Source organism: Lepidochelys kempii, chromosome 11, assembly GCF_965140265.1.
Source record: "Lepidochelys kempii isolate rLepKem1 chromosome 11, rLepKem1.hap2, whole genome shotgun sequence".
Taxonomy (NCBI): Eukaryota; Metazoa; Chordata; order Testudines; family Cheloniidae; genus Lepidochelys; species Lepidochelys kempii.
The window spans coordinates 66,817,049-66,839,266 of NC_133266.1; the positions used below are offsets into that span (position 1 = coordinate 66,817,049).

The following is a 22,218-nucleotide window of genomic DNA, read 5'->3' on the forward strand; positions in this document are numbered from 1 at the left end:
GCCCTTGTACATTTGGAACTTGCTTTACCTGAGTTATTAATGCCTTAAAAAGTGCAGGGTTCTGCAGTAATGGTTGCTACCTCGGCAGGAGCATTATGGGCTCCATTGTGGGGTTACCACAAGCCCTGAATCAGGGGCATCGTGAAACTGTGTGGTCACGGGAGCAAAAATCTGCGCCAGCCCTATGCCTGTCACAGCTTACTGCCCTTTTTCCACGTCTGTTCAGCCGCATTGGCTCGTGTGCCGTGGGGGCAGAAGGGACCTTATCAGTAAGGGAGGGGGAGGCTGTTGTGCCCTTTATGATTGAAGCAGACCATGCCAAAGAGTAAGGGGCCATCTTGCAACCCCTTCCCCTGGGCGAGGCACAATTTTGCCTTGTGCGTGAATTATGATTATTACGGTAAGCTGCAGTGTTTGGGACAGAATGGCATCAGGCTTTAGGGACGGGATCTACCATTTTCTGGAGGGGAAGACAGTTGAAGTTTCTGCAAGGCAAACAGCGGGCCAGACTGTGCCTTGCAGTACACGGGACATATCGGCCAGGCAGGAGAGGAAGGGGAGTCAGGCCCCCACGTATGCATTGGCCAGCAGAGCTGGCTGGGGGGCAGTGGGATGAGGAGCAGGCTACGTCATGGAAGGGCTGATACAGAACCCTCTGCCCCTCGCCAGTGGAAAAGGGGAGGTGTCTCTGGGGTACAGTTCCTCCCCAGAGTTCCCTTGGGGGCTGCACAGCCACACGTAGCTTAAGAGGGCTGAGTCCAAAGGCTCAATCTAGCCCGTTAATAGCTACTGCTGATGAAATGGCAGTACAATGTTTTAAATACTAGCCTTGCTCTAGAATTTTTAACATTTGCTTTTTGCCATTAAAGACAAGGATGTGGACATCCAAGCAAATTCCTCCTTCCATGGACATGCCACTGTGGACAGTGAAGCAGCAGCATCTAAAATAAAACAGCGGGCCAGCTAGTTCACTAAGAGCAGCGTGCCCAGCTACATGGTGAAAGGAATGCCCATTTCTATATGCTCGAAATCATCTGTATAGAGCGGTTCATCACAGCCTCTCTGCCCAGGGGCATAGAGCTGGAGCACTGCAGAGAAGCTCTAATGGCTTTACAAAACCAGCAGTGTGTTATGTAATCCTTAGCTACACGTGCCCATAGGGTGGCATTAGTCTGCACAGTAGAAGGCAAATGTTGTTGTTTAAATGTGGGTGCCTAAAAAGTTAGGCACCCAAATCACCCATATGTTGAGGCACCTAAATAAGGACCTGCCGGTCCTCAACACCTCAAAACCTCAGGCCGTTTTTAAATAAGGAGCTTAAACTAGGGTTGCCAGGTGTCCGGTTTTCTGACTGGTCACTAAAAGTCTGGTTGGTCGCAGTAACCGGCCTCCACCATTGTGGGGTGGGAAGAGCAGCAGCTGGAGCCACATGGAGGAACTGCTCAGCTGCTGACGTCTGACAGAGACAGGTGGCAGGCTTCGGGACCGGGTTTGCAGAGGTAGGTGCCGCTGCTCGGGCGAGGGGTGCGGGGGTGGGATCCTGTCCACCTCCCCCTCTACTCCACCATTCCCTGATTGCCCCAGGGACCAGCCCCCACTGTGCCCCAGCTGCCCTGGCCCCTTGGGTGAAGAGGTGGGGCGGGGCAGGGCCTTTGGGAAGACGCGGGGCAGGGGGTGGTCGGTTTTTAGCAGCTAGAAAGTTGGCAACCCTAGCCTAAATATAAAATGTAGGATCTCTCATTTGGGCACTCAAGGTAGACAGTGTAGCCTTTGACGTACCTACTGCAGATATACTCGCCTGTGTGCATATGCCGCTGAAAACTTACGGGAACTCTTTAAAACCTGGGGACTCAGTATGCTGCACTTTCCACTTGACCTTTCTAGTAGTGGGATGTCAAACTGTCAATCAATCAATCAATCAAGATTTCAGTTCTCTAAGTTGGGCTTTTCCTCTGCTGTAGCTGTCAATCTGTCTGAAATCATGCATACACCATATATGATACTGCAGTGCTTTGCATTATACATATATGCTAATTTTTATCAACACAACTTCTGTAAAGAGCATTAACTTATAATTAAGGTTAAGATTCTGTCACAGGTATTTTTAGTAAAAGTCATGGAAACCCGCGACCTGTCCCTGACTTTTACTAAAAATACCCTGTGGCAAGGGCTGACCACTGCTGCTCCAGCCCCAGAGAGACTGATCCAGCCCTGGCTGCTGCTCTAGTGGGCCGGGGACTGCTGATCCAGCGGCGGGCTGCTAGCCAGCTGTTCAGCGGCCCAGGACTGGCCACCGGACAACTGTTCCAGCGGCCACTTCTCTGGCAGCCCAGGGGCTTATCGCTGCTCCAGCCCTGCCCCAGAAGAAGACACAGAGGTCCCGGAAAGTCATGGAATCCAGGTCCTCCCTGACAAAACCATATCCTTACTTATAATATGTATAGTATTGCTCTGTGCAAAAGCTCTATTGATCTCTTTGTCATCAGTTGCTCATTACTGCACTGAAAACTATTCAGTTCTTAAAGGGATAATACAAAAAGTCTTTTCTTACTCTTCCTAACCTCCCTGCCCCCCACTAGTTCCTAAGTACAATATCTGAGTGTGGACTGTCTGTCACACCATTAACAATATCAAAGGCATAAGGCAAGAAAGAACCTTCTTCTTCCCAGAATCTGTGAGGAAAGCATGAAGCACCTTATGTATGTGCTTAACTTTAAACATATGCTTAAGTCCCAGTACAGTAAGCACATGCTTTAAGTGCTTTCTTGAATTGGGGTCCCAATCTGAGTGTAACCCAAGGCTTTCCCCAGATACTTACACATGTCCCATCTTGAAGCCTAGTCACTTTAGCCACTTAGCTTTGAAGAAGAACGTATGGGATCACACACACATTAAAGACATGGAAAAGAATGACACCTGTCAATTCTATTTGTGCTGATCATTCACCATATTACTGCTAGGCAAGAATGATGAAGTCTGATTTCCAGACTTCTTTTCTTTGCTATTGCTAAGAACGGAAGGCCGGCACTCAATGCCAAGAAAGCTTTTTGCTTGCCAACAATAGAGTGCCACCGGAATTTTGAAAGAGCAAATCCACCCCAATCCCCCTACAGCACCCCACCCCAACATCCTCTATTGTCACCCTTGAGTACAAAGGCAAGAGAAGAGTTGTCAGGTAATATCAACATCAGATGCCACAGGCAGTCATCAGTTTTTCTTTCAGCTGCTTACCAGTGTGGCTCCTTTTATGTACCATAAGCACATTGGGCCCAATGCAAACCATGCCACAGACGTCACATTTCAGTTTACCATTCGGAAGCCGGATTCCTCCCTCGCCTGACAGCTCCTGGATCTTTCTGTTGTCCGCCATCTCGCTGTTCTCAGAGAGGGGTTCTTCCAAGCTGCTTCCTTCATCATGACCCCTGATCTCATCTTCACGGCTTAGGGGTTTCCTGTCAGACTCCTCATCGCTTTGCATTTCTAGCTTTACTGAATTTGCTGAAATGTTAAAAAATATATAAACAAAAAAAAAATCAGTCTTTTCCTCATTACCAATTAACTAATACCGTGGCCAATTAGCATTATTATTAATTATTTGACTACAGTAATGTCTAGAGGCCCCAAACATGATCAGGGCCCCGTTGTGCTAGGTGCTGTACATGCACATAGTTAAAGACGGACCCCCAACCCTAAACATATACAATCTATTCCAGACAAACGGTAGGAGAAAGAAAGAATTTTTATTCCCATTTTGCAGATGGGAAACTAGGGCACAGAGAAATTAAGTGACTTGCCCAAGGTCACCCAGAAATTCTGTGGAAGAACAAGGAACTGAATCCAGATTTTCCACTGCTTTGACCACAAAGTCATTCTTCCTTTCATGGATCCACTGAATGCAAGGAGTACAAAGAGTCGCGTACCACAGTGAATGAGCAGTTAAAAATATTTACTCCTCCACTCGCACCTAATTCTAGCGGTTGCACATCAAACTATATATAGCAGTCTTCCAGATAGAGAATGCTACATAGTCAGTTCACTGAAATGAACTCTCCTTAAAGGGACACTTGTTCAAAACAAATTAGTTTAATGAAGAAGGGCGTACATGGTGCAAAGATAATCTCCAAGTCATAGTTCTTGCACAGACCTACTATGCCAGCTGTGTTCTGGTTTGCAGTTCACGTATACAAGTGGGGTAAGGGCATCCCATTGTCTGTATACTCTGTTAGAGCCTGAGACACAGTCTGGGAGTCTTTCATTGACTTCAGCAGACTTTATTTTAGACCATTAAGGTGTCACCCAAATTCCATCAAAGCCGATGAGAACTGAAAAAAATCAGACCCCTTGCTGACGTGTCTCAATGCGAGTGTAGATCCCTCACCTTCGGCACCGACATTTGAAAATGTTGTCCAGTTAGCGAAAGCTGCTGTAAAGAATGCCCCAGAGTTTCACTGTCTATCCACAGAACAGACATAGGTGGTTCAGAACCTGAAGACCCAAAGAAGAGTTCTGTGGAGCTCAAAAGCTCATGTCTCTCACGAACAGAAGTTGGTCCAATAAAATGTATTCCCTCGCCCACTTTGTCTCTCTCATATAGGCTATAGGACAGCCATCATATAGGAACAATTTCAGCCCCTACAGACTGAGGTTCGAGTTGAACAAGAGGGTAAAAGCTTCCTCCATTTCCCATTACAAGTACCCTGAGCTACCCAGTCCCTCAGCATTAACCTCATTAGTTACCCTTCTATGTCCCCACCCTAAATAGTTGATAGGTTCAGAAATCTGTGTTTCCATGTTGCCTAGGGCATGTACAGTGCTAGGAACAAAACCAGGAGATCAAAGGCCAATTAAAGGTGACTTTCTAATTGTACAATTGTCAAAATACATCTCCCACTGTTCACCAGGGCATTAATGGGAGCCAAGGAATGCATATACTGTAGTAAGGCCCATGCAGAAAAAGGAGACAGATCGACCATGGTAGCCGTACGTCATTGTAAATCCAGCCATCAAAACATTAAGCATTTTACATTATGAAATATTTTTGCTCTTTATTTGCTGAATGGAAATGATATTTTATTTCCACAAAGATACATTTGCTGATACAAAGATACCATGTCGCAACTGAGGGCTAAACGGTGACTTTGCCTCAAGTTCTGGGTCTGGGCTCCCGCTCATTTCCTCCCCTTCCCCATGCACAGGAGAGAGCAGGAATATAGCAGCCCACAGAAGCAGCTTTCTCCAGCACGCTGCTAGCTATGGTATGGGTAACTGGCACAGAGGAACAAGGGGAAGCCTTACTACTCTTTACTCACCTGTGTGGACATGAAGGACAAACTACAATCTGGCCCCAAATATGTACAATTCCTATGCTTTACACAGAGTTTTTCAAAGAAACCACAAAGATAGATATTTTCAAGAAAATTTTATAAACATTTTATAAACATCTCACTTTTTTTTAATCAAAACTGCAAATTTTTATTCTAACCTGCCCCAGTTTTGTTTGTTTGAATGATGTGAAATGATTCAAGGTAACAAATTAAGAGCAAAAGACCCGGTATCAATTCCTAGCTATGCCATTAGCCTCCTGGGAGACCTTGGGCAAGTCATTTCCCTCATTGTGCCTCAGTTTCCCCATCTGTAAAGGATATTGACCTCCTATGTAAAGCACTTTGAAATCTACAGATGAAAAACACTGTATCATCACCATAATTATGCCGAGCTCTTACTCTGTACTTTATATCAGAGCTCAAAGCGACCCACAACCTTTGAATGTGTTTACACTCTCATCACTCCTCTAAGGCAAGGCAGTGCCATAGTCCCATTTTACAGATAAAGAAACAGAGGCACAGCAAGGCTAACTGACTTTCTCCAAGTCACACAGGACAGTTTTAGTTTATTGCAAGGTCTTTGCTTTGGGAATGAAAGGGCCAAGGTTCTAATCCTGCCTTGTCTTTGAAAGTATCTGTGTATGATTTATGCGGAGCCGAATTATTAAAGGTGCTGAGAACCAGCAGCTCCCGTTGACTTCCACTGGAACTGGGGGTGTTCAGGGTATCAGCGCAACAAGCCCAAAGTAATTGTGTCTGCTGTCTATGTGGATTTGTTATACAGGAAGTCTGTGGCAGAGTGAGGAGTAGGACACTGCTCTCCTGACCCAAAATACTGTGTCTTAACCACAAGATTACCCTTTATCCCTGTAGAGTAGGAACAATATGCAAAATAGTCACAACACACTTTGCACCAAGTGAAGGGGTGTATGTCTATGTGAGTGACCGAGTGTGTGCGTGTGCACATGCAAGAGAGAGGAGTGTAATTTGTATCCAGGGTATATTTTTATATAAACTGTATCTCGATTGTATTTATTGTATCTGGAACGTTCATTGGTGCTGAGCCTTCACAGTTTCCATTCAAGTCCATGGAAGCCCTTGTTGCTGAGCACCTCTGAAAATAAGTGACCTGAAAATAAGGTCAGAAGTGCTTAGAAACTGGGAGATTGTTGTCAGTGGCTTATTTTATCTTAACCGAGTGTTGCCTTCTGCTGAATGCTGGCTTGAATCCAGTAGGATAAACAGCAAAGCAAAACAGAGCAAGTTGTTTGCTGCAAAACAACCTTCCAGACACACAACCCTCTCAACTCCTCAGAACACAGCTCAGTAGAACCCTCCAAAGGCTGTATACGGAGAGTTGCTCATTCCATCTCATCACTTAAAAGCACTCTGGCTATTGTGCAGAATTGTTCAGCCTGTTGACAAAAGTTCATACCCGCACCCCCTTTGACTCTGTCCCTGCTGCTTTCAGAAACCTGGCATCATGTGTTTGTTGCTCTGTGAAGGTTCCCTCTTCAGCTGGGACTAGGGAGAGTTGCAGGTCTCCAAGGAAGGGAATGCTGCTACTGTGGGGATCACCTCAGCTCTTCATGAGGACTTTGCTAATCAAGTCATCCTTGCTGCTTTACTTCATGTTGATACATATACCAGATATGTACAATATTTTACAAACACACACAGTTCAGGGGGTGTATTTATTTCTTCTATTTTATTCAGCCCGAAGACAAGAGCTATTTACATAACCTTTTCTGTGATTTCACCTATTGCCACAAATTTAACAAATAAAAGAATTATGTTAAAGAGAGAAAGGATGTATAAAGCAGAGTTTGGTGCTATCCTGTACTGTATAATGTCTGCAGGTAAACTGCACCACAAGGCTCTTCTTTGCATACTGACTGAAAATTGTAATCATTCTTGCACTTGACTATACAATAGATAAATACATATGCACAGAACAAAGTTGAAACTTTTCAGCACCTCTTCTACAAATCACAACAATACAGCAAATGAGTCTAAAATGTCAAACACAATCCAGAAGGACAAGCTGGGTGAGTAATCTCTTTTATTGGACCAACCTCTGTTGGTGAAAGAGAGAAAACTTTTGAGTTTATACAGAGCTCTTCTCCAGATCTGAAGAAGAGCTCTCTGTAGGCTTGAAAGCTTGTCTCTTTCCCCAATGGACGCTGGTCCAATAAAATATATTACCTCACCCACCTTGTCTCTTTAATATCCTGGGGCCAATACAGCTACAACCACACTGCAAACTAATTATTAAAAAAAACAAAACAGATTTTTTCAAGGAGCATCAAACCTGAAGCCAGAAGTTTTTCCAGTTTAACTTTTCTTCATTTTATCACCATTCACTTCATTGTACTGTTCAACACCTCCTGACACAAACTGAGACAATCACCCACCATAAAAGCACCATCCATAAACCTGATGCTAACAGCATGCATTCAGTGGGGCATACAACTGCTTTTCTTTCTTTCTGAGTATCAGTATTCAACTGACCCTAGCTTATACTTGGAGTAATTATTTTCTACAGGGAACTCTAGATAATGAAATCTTGTCTCATGTGCTAATTAATCAACAATGCCATATTAAGCAGTGCTCTGGTAAGTCCTTAGCACCAAAATATTTTCTTTATCCATGAATAAGCATAACAATCACCAGCAAAAATATTAGCAGATGTTATGCTCCTATTTTAATGATTTTTCGAGCTTGAGTATTGCAAGATGATCCTGCTGTGCATTTTATCCTCTATTATGGAAGTTATCTCCCCCAAAAATGAGATTTAGAAAATCCCTAGTGTCTCATTAAAAGTTTTGATCCTCAGCTGGGGCTACAAGGTACAGTACTGAAAAGTAAAGGTCATTATTTAAAAAAAAACAAGGAGGTAGTAATGCACAGTGGTACCCCACTGCAAGACAAAGGGAAGCACAAAAACTCCTGCTGATAGAATATCATGGGGCAGACACAGTGTAACATACAAAATCAAAGAAATTCTAAGTTAATGCTGACAAAATGTGTTCTTAACTCAGCATGGATCTAAACAGTGTAGAGCAGATGCCAAATTAGCTCACCCAGTGTTTGTTCTAAAAACCCTTGTCCAGGCACAGTGAACAAAGTAATGGATATATTGCCCGCCTTATCTCAACATTTCAAAGACCTGAAGAAATAAGTAAAAGTTAGTAAATACAACTACTCGGGTAAGACAGACTCAAAGCACTAACTAGAGAAGGAGATATTGACAGGTAGCACAGTGGGAGCTTTTCCATAAAATCCGGTCAATGATCTATAACAGGGGAGGCCAACTTACTGACCCTCCAAGACTTATATGACAATCTTCAGATGAAGAACCTGGGCATACCTGCTGGGGCTTGGGGCTTCAGCTGCTGCCACTCCCCAAGGAGCTAAAGCAGAGACCCCTCCTTGGAGCTCCCAGCTGTTTGCCACTGCCTCTCCCAACAAAGCTAATAGCTGGGAGCTGAAGGAGGGGCTGCTGAGGGAAAGAGGGGGAGTGTGCCTGGGTGTGTGTGACTCAAGCTGTTGGCAGGGCCAAACCTTTAAATTGTGCTGCCGCCCTCCCCACCACTCTTACAGGCAGCAGTCGTCTCTGGCAGAAGCCCTAGCCCCACCACCCCACCGCAGGGCAGAAGCCCTGAGCTCTGCCCCCAGTCTGGTAGATGAAGAATGCTGGGCATGGAGGGCTCCAGGAGCCACCCTTTAACTTCAAAAGAGCTGCACGTGGCTCACGAGTGGCAGTTTGGCCACCCCGATCTCTAACAATTGGTCTGTTCCACTCCCAGCTTCTCCTAGGTATAATTCACGTGTAGTAGTTTGGGGATATGGCCAGCTGTCCGCTACGAATGATCATGCAATGACCTAACTCCTTCCACATCTGAACCTGGGATTATGGACTGAAAGATTACTACATGAAAGCACTGTGCCTCATGTCCATCCAGTTGAGAGGGGGTGTATGTGGGGGAGAGGTAGGTTTAATTTTAGAAACATGGGCGGTGGAACGGCAAATGGTTTTGACACGAAAGAAAGACAAAAAACAGTTTTGCTAATTACCTTAAATTTGAAGAAGAAGAAGAAGAAGAAGAAGAAGAAAAAAAGATCAAGTTTCAGCCTGAAATGATTCTGAAAGTTCAAGGTAAAAAAACGCCACAAGTATCTTTTTTTTCCCTAGAAACAAACAATAAGGCCTGATTCACAATTAACTCTACAGTTATGTCTACACTGCACAGTTAACTCAGGAGACTGGAATCCGGGTCCAAGCACCTGAGTCAGCCCAGCCGGAGTGTAAGCATCCCCACTGCCAAACCTTACCTGAGTTACTAGGTCCTCACTGTTTCTGCACTCACCCATGTGTGCCTGGGAGCATGTGCCCTGGTTCTTTGGGCGGAGACACTCTAGGCTTCCTTCCCCAGTCAGCTGTGTCCATTTTAGGAGACCTTGTCCATCCTTTGAGTATGGAGGGGAGAACTGTCAGAAGGGGACTGGAGGACTAGCAGAACTTGACTGGTCTCTAGCCTACGTCCTCACTGCAAAGTAGATGGGTTCCGGCCTGAAATAAAGCAGAGCCTGGGCTCTGACCCACACCCCAACTGGGAAAGCGAGCCTGGGTTTAATGCACTTCCAAACTGGGTCAGAGGATTTTCTGTGTGGGCAGCAGGAGCAGGGTGGATAAAAATAAATTTTTAAAAATAAATGGATTTTTTATTTAAATCTGATTTTTTACACATTTTAATCAAATACCGTTGTGGGTTTTTTTTTTTTTTAAAGAAACCCTATTTAAAATTACATTTGAAATTGACTGCCTATGTTAAGACCTAAACTTACTATCTATTAAAATAATTTAAATTAAATTAAAAATATGTTAAATAGTACATGTTTGCTTCCAAGTTTTAAAGAAAGACAAAACCATGGAACTGGTGAAAGTCACTGGCTAAGCATCTGGAGGAACCAGAGTTTGTTGATGTGCTAAACTACTTTTGACAGCAGTAGCCTCTTGTGCAGGTGCAGAGAGAATGTTTTCTTCATTTCAGTTTATTCAACTAGTTCAGTTCAATGATTAGTTCATTCAAAATTAAATAATCAATTGGGAATTGAAAAAGCAGGCAAGCTTGTTTTCCCTCTTCCAATTTATGAACAAACACTAGATGCACGTTGATCAGATGTTTTCAGAGAACTATCCATGATGGCTCCAAGATCTCTTTCTTGGGTAGTAACATCTAATTTAGACCCCATCCTTTTGTATGTATAGTTGGGGTTATTTTTTCCAATGTGCATTACTTTGCACTTACCAATATGAAATTTCATCTGCCATTTTGTTGCCCAGTCTTGTGAGATCCAGTCAGCTTTGGACTGAACTATCTTGGAGTAAATTTGTATCGTCTGCAAATTTTGCCACCTCACTGTTCAACCCCTTTTTCAAATAATTTATGAATATGTTGAACAGCACAGGTTCCAGTACAGATCTTTGGGGGACCCCATTACTCACCTCTCTCCATTGCGAAAACTGGCCATTTATTCCTGCCCTTTATTAACCTCTCTTTTAACGAGCTACTGATCCATGAGAGGACCTTCCCTCTTATCCCATGATTACACTGCCAGAATGGCAAAGAGGCTTTAATGCTAGTGTAAACATAATTTGATGCTGGAGCAATGCAAAGGGGTCTCATTATAAAGAAGAGCCATACCCTGAGCTTCTTCTTCAGGGCAGAATTTGGCCCTTAATTAAAGAGGCTTTATAATCAACTTTGGTTCTAACAATAATGTGTTGCCAAAGGTTTAAACAAGGAGAGCCCACAAAAATTCTCTCACTTAGAAAGTCATGGGTATCCGGACAGAGCAGAGGGATAAGGGACTAGGGAATCTATTTATCTGTTTCCGCATAGTCAAGGAGGGAGGCAACTCCACTTGGCAAACAGACGTATATTAAAAAGTGTACTTACTGGAAACTTTGTACTTTGTTCCTGAAAAATGCACGGGGCCTGATTCTCCTCTTGCTCACACCTGTGTAAATCAGGAGTGACTCCAAAGTCAGTAGAGCTACACTGGTGAATGCTGACAAGAAAGGCGAATCAGGTCCACTGAATGTATGGATAGTATACTGCAGCGTTCAACATATCCAATGGGGAAGAAGGGGAAAATGAAGATATTTCAATGGTGTCTATGGGTGGTATCTTCCTGCAGGAAATTTTCTGGAAAAATATTTTGACACTTGTGCAAATTGGTACATTCCAAAGGGAAGTCCAGTTGCTCTTGAATAGTATTTTTTTTTTTTAAAAAAGCCCCAGTGATAAGTCACTCCTGATTTACACAGGTGTAAGCAAGAGGAGAATCAGGCCCCATGCATCTTTGGCTGAATTGACTGAGCTGTATCCAAGGAAAAGGGTGAACTCCATGAACAAAGGAAGAGGAATTACCCCTCTCTCCCTTCAGTTTTAAGTAGAGGCTCTTGTACATGCGCAAAAGCCTCTCCCACTACATTACTGAATGTCAGATTTGTTCACCAGCTGACACAGCATGAGCTACCAAGATGACACTTTTGTGCACATGACAGCCCAGGTCCTCAGAAGGTGGGAATCCATGCGACATCACTGATTTCAATAGTGCTTTGTCGAGATATATCACAACCCAAATGCTCCTTCACCTGTCCACGTTGATTCAAATGGTTAGAAGTAGATTACAAAGTTTTTATCTACACTATTGCTTGGATTTAGCAATAAGTGTAAAGGGACTAGGTGCCCATAGTCCATGGGAATTGGGTGGCTAATTTAGGCACCTTTCAAAATCCCAGACGACAAAAGGATTTTATAAGGACATTGAAGAATCACGGGTTTAATCCTGCTCCAATAAAATCAATGGCAAAGCTTCTGTTGAATTCAAATGGGAACATGATTGGGCCATGTATTTCAGGTCTGTGAGAGGGGCTAGTTTCATTTACAGTTCTGTTATACCCAGTTGGTTTAAACTGGTTTCTCTGCAGTGTCGAAACAGAGTTTTGATTGCTCTGTTTTTAACACCACTCTCTTTCTCCCAATTGGATTTTCTAATGCCACATACAAGTGGTGGGGACAGTGGTAGTGAAACCAGTGGAACAACTTTCATAGCGGTCTATATAAGCTTATATAACTATTCCAACTGACAAGAAAAAACGTTATAGTCATGGCAAGTATTCGGACTCAAACCTACAAACTCCCAACAAGTTCAGCATTGAGATGAAATGCCATTTCTAAAAATGGGGCCAAATGCTGACACCTTTACTCACCATGAATAGCACTTTATTCAGTGAGTAGTCCTACTGAAAGGGATTACTCAGGAAGAAATTACTCAGCACAAGTAAGGGTGGCAGAATTTGTCCCCAATTTTGGACCTGACCCGAAGGCCTTCAGAGTCAATGGGACTCTATCTATTGACTTCAATGGGCTTTGGATTAGACCCTCTGTGCCTGGATTTTGCAACTCATATGACAGGATAGATAGATAATCACTCAGTGTTGGGCAAACCTTTCATAAAAGATGCAGAGGTCAAATTTTGCCCTTAAATGCACACATGTAACTAGATGAATGAAAACTGCATGTTCATATTCAAGGCAAGCCTTTGGACCTTCTACAATATGTGTAGTGAACCCAGCAGGCATGATTCCCCTCTCAGCTCAGTTTAACCTTTGTTACTTTGGTAGAGTTACTCCTGATTTACACCAGAGAATCAGCCCTAATATTTACAGTGAGTTTTCTCGAATCTCACAGCATTGGTCTAACATTAAGGACTTAAAACACTTTATTTTTTTTAAGAGGTTGGTTCTGAGCTATAATAAGGAGCACTTACTCATTGACCTGTGACACTGTCTGCTAACGTTCACTCCCAAGCGACTTGTTAAGATCCTACTGTGAATTTTATACCCCAAAACTTAGAAATTTGTAATGGAAATGTTGACAGATTACAGCTATATCGGGATCATCAATAAATATATATAGCACCACTTCAAATTACCAAAACCTCATAGTTTCACTTATCATCATCTCTACTTCTCAAAGAGCGTGTGACTTCCTAAATGCTTTCTAAAACACGCAACGCATAATAATTATAGCAATAACAAGGATTTCATTTATAAAGAGCCCTGTCCACCAGGGGAATTGCACTAAATTAAAAAAAAAAATTAACAGAAACAGTGATCCAAAGCCAAGTGAAGTGCCTAAAGAGATTCCCATAGTCTTTAGTGTGCTTTGGATCAGGTGCTTAAATAGCAGCTGCTCATTTTCTGTGTCTACTATTGTATATGTTTTAAAACTAGTATTTTTAAGAAGTGTAAGGCTTTCATCACAAGTTACACCCTTTGGGCTACTCAAGTGGTCTTAGCTCATGGAAACAAGCTTGCTTTGTTTTTAATTACGAAACTCCAAGTGCTCTTAATACAACTTGATCTATCGGTGTCCTCTTCTAGGAAATAACTATAAATGACACAGCAAAGATACTTCTCCCCAACAGGACACACCTCGACTGAGTAATCCAACCAGGGAAAAATTTTTGGAGAAGCACCTGTCACAATCACAAATATTTTGTATGCCTTCATCTATGAACTGCAAAAGGAATCTTAACATTTTCATTTTGTTTCTTTATTTTAATCAATGCTTTTCCTGCATCTTGTCAACGTCCAATTTAATTGACCATGTTGGAGTAAAAATAATAGGGCTAGATTCTTAGCTGCTGTAAATCAGTGAAGATCGAGTGACGTCAATTGAGCTTTGCAGATTTCCCCCAGCTGAGGATCAGGACAGCGACATGACAAAATATGAACAAACTAATTTATTACGCACCCTGTGCTCTCTTAAAACAAATTTCAGTGGGCCGCTGAAAATCCTTGAATGGTTGTATCATTAATGTGTTAGCCAACCAATACGATCATTATGCATGTCTTCCTTTTTTCATTCTGTATAAGTAGCATGATGTGGCTGTGTGTACTACTCAATTCTTGTGGAAAAGTTTCCAAAGTCAGTTAAAACATTTGTTTTTTTATTTGCAGAGTTCAGACAAGAAGTTGTGCTGCTTTAAGAGACCTGTTTCATTGGACATAATTTAAAAATGTGTTTTTCTCTCCGTTTTCACTTTGTTGGTTTCAGACAGTCCATGAAGGTCAAGGTACTGGACTCTTGGGAACTAGAGAGTTCCGCTTATGCTCTGAGACCCTAGTAACACATATAGTCAGAACAATGTAACGTGCCAAGGATGGAGTACAACTACCAAGGGCCAAATTCTTCTACTCTTCCTCAATTATCAAAGGGGCTATTCACAGAATGCACCACTGCTAAACCTGAGTAAGAGTAATACAATCTGGTCCTGAATTTCCTTGCTTTTGCAAATTCAAAAGGACAAAGCGTGACTATAACTGTTTACATCCTTTTACCCTTGAACACTGTTTTAAACATAACTTCAGTTATCTATTTACATCAGAAATTAGATATTAAAGGTCCAACTCCTTTCTACTGCATGATAGATTCTGATGTCACAGCAATAGAAATCTGGAGTAACTAAGCCACTGAAGTCAATTTAAAAAGAAAAGGAGTACTTGTGGCACCTTAGAGACTAACAAATTTATTTGAGCATAAGCTTTCATGAGCTACAGCCCACTTCATTGGATGAAGTCAATTTATGAGCCACAGGTTCTGATCTCATTTATACTAGTTAAAACTTGACTAACTACTCTACTACAGAGTATCCTAAACTGCTATAAATCAATGTAACTCCAGTGGATTAGTTACACCAGCTGAGGATCTAACCCAATATTGTTCACAGATGTAAAATTGTCTAAGTGAAAGGAGAATCAGACCTGCTGAGTCTAATTCTGAAAATTCTTATATACACAGGTAATTCTTACCCATGACCGAAGCCCCATTGAAATCAATGGGAGTGTTCATTTGTGCAAGGATTATTTATGATTGCGGGATTGGGCCCAAACTCCACCAACATAAAACAAACCAGATATTAAACTGGAGAAATATTTAAATAAATATCCCTTAAAAAAATCTAGAAATGTTACACTTTCACCTGTATTATTAATGTAGGCAGTGACAGATGGCAATGGAAAAAGATATAAAATAACTCTCGAAGTATTAACTTATTTCAGTAGCATGTGTGTCAGATTATTTAGCATAAAAAACTGGCATTACACAGTCTCATTAAATCTATGCATCTGTGTAGCAACTTGCAATTTCTGGATATTTTCTGACAGTGTTCAAACCAAAAGCTTTTGCCTCACATTTCTTTTCTCAAGAAAGGCAAACAAAAGCAAAACCTTATAGTAAATATTCCTGAATAACTCTTAGAGAAGATTTGCTATTCATCATCTGTACATTTTTCCCTTTTAAGGAAAGATGAGGGGAAGGGCAGGTGATTATATACATGGAAATCTAAATATTTGTCAGATAAAGAAATGGTTACTGATTTTAAAGCGAAAACAATCATTTTCTCACTTTTTATTGCTTCCAGAGCCAAACTGTACATCATATTATTCAACATTGTGCCAATAAAGTGGCATACAAATAGTCCCATTGACTTTTATAGGACTACTCAGAGAAGTAAGGATTATATGTTTGGGGGACTGGATCCAAAATTGGAGACATTTTAGACTACTGTAGAGGTGCAATAATGTACAAACAGATGAAGAGTTTGAGAAAATTGGAACCCCCTTAAACTTCTACCCTGAGTGTTCTCCCAGAGGGCTCAGCATTGCTCAGGAAGGCAGAGAGCTAGCAGATTTATGCAGACTCAAGTTCCTGCATATTAATTACAATCTTCTCCCTGCCGCATCTGTTGTTTTCTATTGCTCCCATCCCATGCCATTGATGGAGCTGCTGCTGCCATCAATGGAAGTGCAGCAAGCCCTCCAGGGCAGGGACTGTGTACACCCATGCATACAGCCCCTGGCTCAATGAGGCCCTGATGCTGATTGAAACCTGGGGGTACTACAACAGCACAAATACGATACAATAGCAGCATGCACTGCAGTAACTACATATTCACTAGAAATTGACAGGGAGAAGAAGAAATCAATAGTGGAGATGGAAGACCAGAATTTTACCTGGAAGAAACACAGCAGCTCTGCCGGTATTTGCATATTCAACTCTAACCTCACAAATGGTCATTTCTTTTCAGCTACTCTTACGGTATCTTAGACAGCACTGATCTCTGAAAGACCTGGTAATATCTCATGGAAAACTAAAATCTATGTACTCTGCCTAAATGCCAAGCCATGCTGTAGGGCCAAAGGGCCAAACTCAGGCCTGGCATAAGTCATTTCGGTGTTGAAATATTTTGTTTCCTTGGGCTATGGATTTGTCTAAAGCTATTTACATGCCAGCACTTATTACAGGCAGGCTGGTTGCATCACCTATTATTGCCTGATACTTCTCATAAGTCCCCCCTTTAAAGTTGCTTGTAACTTTGCCAGACTTTAGCTGTTTGAGCTGAAATTCTCCATGCCAGGTATCTGCCTCAGGCTGAATTTTGGGGAAAAAAATAAGAAATCAGTCAAAATGGTTCATTTCCAAGAACAAGGCTAGGGAAAATAAATATGTTGTTTTGCCATGTTAAAACAATTCTGGCAACCTTTTCTTTGAAAAGCTCCAGTGCCCCCATGATTTGGAGAAGGAACTTGGAATTTGGCAGGGGGAGAGGGAAGAGGGGCGCTATGCATCAGGGATGTGTCTTTTGCTGCGAAAATCTGCCCAAATTTGGCTAAGTTATAAGACTTTGGCAAAATCACAGTTTGCACATGCTCAGCAGAGACTTTTGATTTTAAGAGCAAAAATCTCTTTAGTTCCCCATCTTCACTGTGTGTGCTTTAGCCTTTCACAGCTCCTACTAGTGACGATGCACATGAACCATCCCTACAGATTTCAGAGTAACAGCCGTGTTAGTCTGTATTCGCAAAAAGAAAAGGAGGACTTGTGGCACCTTAGAGACTAACCAATTTATTAGAGCATAAGCTTTCGTGAGCTACAGAATGACTGAGAATGCTTCCTCCAAACCAGGGATATAGTGTGTTAAGCCAGACTTTCCCTGCAATGTCTGCTCCCAGCCAGAACCAAGACCCAGGAGCCCATCTCTCCTGTGCTCTCAATGACTTCTCTGCTGATGCCCAAGCAGTGTGGAAGAGGAAGCTGCCTGACTCATATGCAAAACGGACAAAAGCCCTACCTGTGGGGATAGGTGGTGAGGGGGGAGGCCAAGAGCAGTAGCTTAGGATAAAGAGACTGGGAGGTAACTGGGACTAGAAGATGGGAGGAGAGAGAGACTGGGACTGGCTGGGCATGGAAACTAGGTCTGGGAGCCAGGGATGGAATGTGGGGAGACTAGGAGTCAGTAGGTGAGGGGAGACTGAGATCAGATGAGGAGCTGGAGGGAGACAGACTGTTTGGGCAAAGAAACTAGGAAGGGCAGGGGAAGTGGGTGGTGTGGAGAGAGAGTTGACATGGGGCCAGGTTCTGGGGAGACAACTGACAGTGGTTGGGGAAAGAAACGGGGCAAGAAGCCAGGGCATGAGGTGGGACTGGGAATGGCTGGGCAAGGAGAGTTGGAATGAGTGTGTGGTGTGAGGACAGCAAGAGTAGGATGGGGAGTTTAAAGAGGTGAGATGAGAAGCCTAAATTGTGGAGACTGGTACTAGGATGAGGAACCTGGGAAGGGAAAAAGATAGGACTTGGAGATTGTGGAGGGAACATAGTGGAAGAGCCTGCGCCCTCCACAGCACATTCCTGAGCCTCACCATTCCTCTGCTGTCAGCAAATATCTGTGAAACTTATTGTTAAAGTGTCCATCCCTCTCTAGTGCTGGTTCTCAATGAGGATGACAACCTACTGCTGCTACTCCAGTTACTCCATTAACGCAAGTCAGAGGCAGTGGATCGAATGGTTGTAATCCATGCTTATGAACCAAATGAGTGTCACTATGATACCATATAATGGAATTTCTGGTTATTTTAGTTTTCTATTTAAAAAAAAAAATCTGGGAAATTACACACAAATCTCCTACTTTAATTACTTGACCACATAGTATTTGTTCCACAAGACCCCCTGCTCTCGTTCGATGTACAGAAAGGACTTGCTCTGGGGATGGATCAGTGTTGCGCAGAAAATGAGGCTATTCGCTGTAGGAACTCCTGACTCATTTGTTGCAGAAGTTGGAAGGTGTGTGATACATTAGACGGGGTATTGCAGGAAGGAAAAGTATGACACTTGAATGCTGCTCTGGAGAACTGAAGTCTCTCTCTGCCTCTACTGCGGAGTTCCTGTGTGTTGCTGGGTAAGACATTTAGACCAAACTTTTCACAGATAGTCACTAAATGCGTGTTCATCATTTTCTGGGTGCCCCACTTGAGACCTTGAGGTCTGATCTGAAGAAGAGATGAGGACTCTTAGCTGCAACTGAAGGAACATATAAAGTGCTTATCTAATGCCAAGTGCTCTGGAAAACAAAACAAAAACAGGTCCTAGCTATCTGAGATTAGACACCCAAAATTAGTGATTTTTTTTTAACTTTATCTCTCTGTAACTCAGTTTCCCAACTGTAAAATGGGGATAACAGCACCCCCATCTCTCACAGGGGTAGTGTGAAAATAAATTTTTTTATGTTTGTGAAGCACTTGGATACTATTGTGATGAGTGCCATTGAAAAGCCCAGCAGGAAATTAATCATTCTGCCTTCAGCACATGGTTTGAGCAGTGTACAGCCAGGGTGCACCAGAATTTTCCTAAGGCGGGGATCGAGGTAGCATGCGCTACATTCCCAAATTTCCTTATTGGTGGGATCTGCTTTATGCACGTGTTGCGTTCTGAGAGACATGCAAGCATGTCTGGGGCTCCCCCCTTTGCATTGCCACATGTATGTCCTTGGCTGGAGCAGATCTGGAAGTGGAAGAAGTGGGGGAAGTACCATGAGGAAATGGCTGTCTGGCGTTCTGAGAAGTGGAGAGCTGGGTGCGGGCAGTCCCAAGGGCTGAAGTCCCAGGAGGAGCCTCAACTCCAGCTCCAAGCAGCACTGGTCACTGGCAGCTTCAATTGTCACTTCTTCCCTGTCTCTGCGGGCCATGTCTGGCTGAGAAGAGACTGGACGGGGCCTCTCCCTCCCTCCATTTCCTTCCCACTGGCGAGACTGGGACCACGAATTTGTATTAGCATCTATGGCCAATGGAGAGGGGCCTGGACCTCCCCTTTGCTGAGTTCCTGGTGTGTATTAAATAAGGCCTAGGGCCACACAATGAACAAAGAGAAAACAAAATATTGAATTAAGTGAGCGCTGTCAATCCTGTGCGCTGAATGAGGCACAGGTCCTGAAGAAAAAGTAGTGTATGATCATGGAATTAAAGACTGTATCATAAAGCGTACCCACAAGCGGGCCGAACGAAGGTTACACAAGCTACCCTTAATTCCATCATTTCCTAGCTTTTTGTGTGCTTGACTTTGCAACCTTAATAATGTCCTTTTAATGTAATTTTTGTGTAATTATATTAAATGTAATTAACTGTGCATGATTTGTATCTAACATATTAAGCCCTATTCAGCCAAGCACTTAGGCACAGTCTTGAATTTAAGCATGTGAATAACCCCCTTGCTATCGGCACAATGCTTAATCATGTGCTTACGTAGGGTGGGAATTGAGACAATGCTAAAGTTTAAGTGCAGGTGTAACGCCGACAGACCCCAGTCGTCAGTGGGCAGGATCAAACCTGGGACCTCTGGAGCTTAGTGCATGAGCCTCGACCGCATGAGCTAAAAGGCAACTGGCTGTTAGCTAAGGCTGTAGAGCAGACTCATATTTCTCTCTCTCTCTCTAAGTGGTCTCAGTGCCCCCAGATGGGACAGAACACCGCACCCAGAAGGTGCGTGGGTTACACACACTTAAGTGTTTTGTGTATTCTGAGGGGCAACGTCTGCTCACGTGTACACTGGTGTTACTAGAGCAGGGGTGGGTCCTATTTTCACGTTTTTAATTCTATAAAGTATTGAATCCCCTGTACAGAGTGTGTTTTTCGCTGGTGCAGAGTAGGAGATGGAGCGTAATACACAGTTGGAATAATTTTTGTCTCTCGTGTTTCTTTTGTTTTATACTATCTAACGCTGAATTACCTTCCTTCATTTTTCCCAGCCTGGGGATGGGTTGCGTGCCTTTTAAAATGGTTACCTACTGCCCTGAGAGAGAGTTTGACATGCTCACTAAGGCTCAGTTAAGTGCCTCATTCCATCACCACACTGTACACAGCACACAACCTCCATGAGGTAATTATCCATGGATTGGAAAGCAATGTGAATACGGGCACAGTCGGTCAATAATACGTTGTGCTTACTTTTTTTTTTTAAAATCAATTTTAATTGTTTTGGATCTCTTTCTGCTCATAAAAGAGAGTGAACTGATTCCGCTTGGATAGATTTCTGGGTACAGAAAATGAGCGAGTAAAACATGGGAAAGTACTTACGGTTTTACCAGAAATATTTATAAATAGCGCCTCTTTCCCTGAGCTGTCAAGATATTAAAGCACTATGGAAGAAACATGTATGACTTCTGAAGGGGGAGAAAGGGAAAATCCTGTCATTCTCCATCTACCTCCTCTACCAAACAGAAGGAGCAACACGGAAGGGCTCCATATAAAGCCACGATCAGAATTTCCCATTGAGGGTGAAGGTGACCACCCATATTAAGTCCCACTTTAGCCCTATTTTGGAATGTCCTCTGAGTTAGAAGGGATCTCATAGGACCCCTTGGAAGAGAAAATAGGAAAGAATGTGTTACCATTTTGGTATCATAATTTAAGACACCCATTGTTTTAACAGGGGCCCCAAACTTTCTTAATTCACATGAGATCCCCAGGACTAGAATCTGTTTACTACAACATTAACTGGATTAGGGCATGATATACATACACAGAGACCTGAACTCTTCCTACATTGCTAGGCCTTGAAAGTAATTTTCTCTACACGTTCTTGGATTGGACCTGTAATGCATAGGATGCATTAGATATCTTCGTGCTAATAATATGCAGTGAGGAAAAACATCACATTTTTAAGAGAGGCATATGGAACAGCGTGCATGCACTTTTGTGTGAACTCAGCTCAGGCCCGTGCAACCCCCAGTGCAAATACAAGCTGGGTTTGCGTACATGCGTGCACACACACACACACACAGCTATGAAAGGATGTAAATCCCTGGTTTGCATGTGCACTTTTGAATAACCTGCTTTGCAAATTTGGAGCTAAATCTACTTTATATTTTAAGATTTTGCTTTTGGGGGCTGGGACCATCTCTTCATTCTGTGCTTGTACAGCATCTCGCACCCTGGGGCACTGGTCGATGACAAAGGCTCATAGGCACTACAGTAATAGAAATACTGTAACAACCACCACCAAGAGTGACAGAGCTCTGAGTTGTTATTTGTTTGTAGCAGGGCCCATGCTGTGCTAGAGGATTTCTGGACAGGAGTCTCATACCGTGCTGCGCGAAAACCTAAGAGGATGACATCACTATGTCTCCCACCCTAGAAATGGGAATGCTGGGGTTCCCAAGGTAATTTGTGTTCAAACTGGTACATGCCTGGAGCCCTGAATCAGGAAAACATGTTACTCTGAAACCTATCCCTATTCAGGACAATCCTTAGGCAGCTGCCTAACTTTAAGTATCTGCTTATGTCCTTAAGGACATGGTTAAAGGACCACTCTGAATTTCTCCTTGCTGCGCTCCAACTCTCAGAAGTGGTGGAAGGACATGGTATGGGAAGAACTAAAAGCCTCCAGGAAAGGAGTAGTGGAGTCGAACGTTAAATATCTCTGCCCTGATGATAACACGCAGGAAAGGGTGGTGAGATTAGGACACCCCAGTCATTCAAAGAAGA

General features: G+C 43.0%; 1 protein-coding gene across 3 annotated transcripts in view; it reads right to left on the bottom strand.

Annotated features, from left to right (window-relative positions):
* IKZF2 (IKAROS family zinc finger 2) overlaps window positions 1-22,218 on the bottom strand; it is a 128,982-nt gene that overhangs the window by 49,556 nt on the left and 57,208 nt on the right. For 2 of the 3 annotated variants that reach the window (XM_073306723.1, XM_073306721.1), the window contains exon 4: window positions 3,232-3,498. In XM_073306723.1, coding sequence (XP_073162824.1) covers window positions 3,232-3,498 — 267 coding nt within the window. The remainder of the gene's footprint in view (window positions 1-3,231; window positions 3,499-22,218) is intronic. The other variant, XM_073306722.1, reaches the window with a different exon arrangement.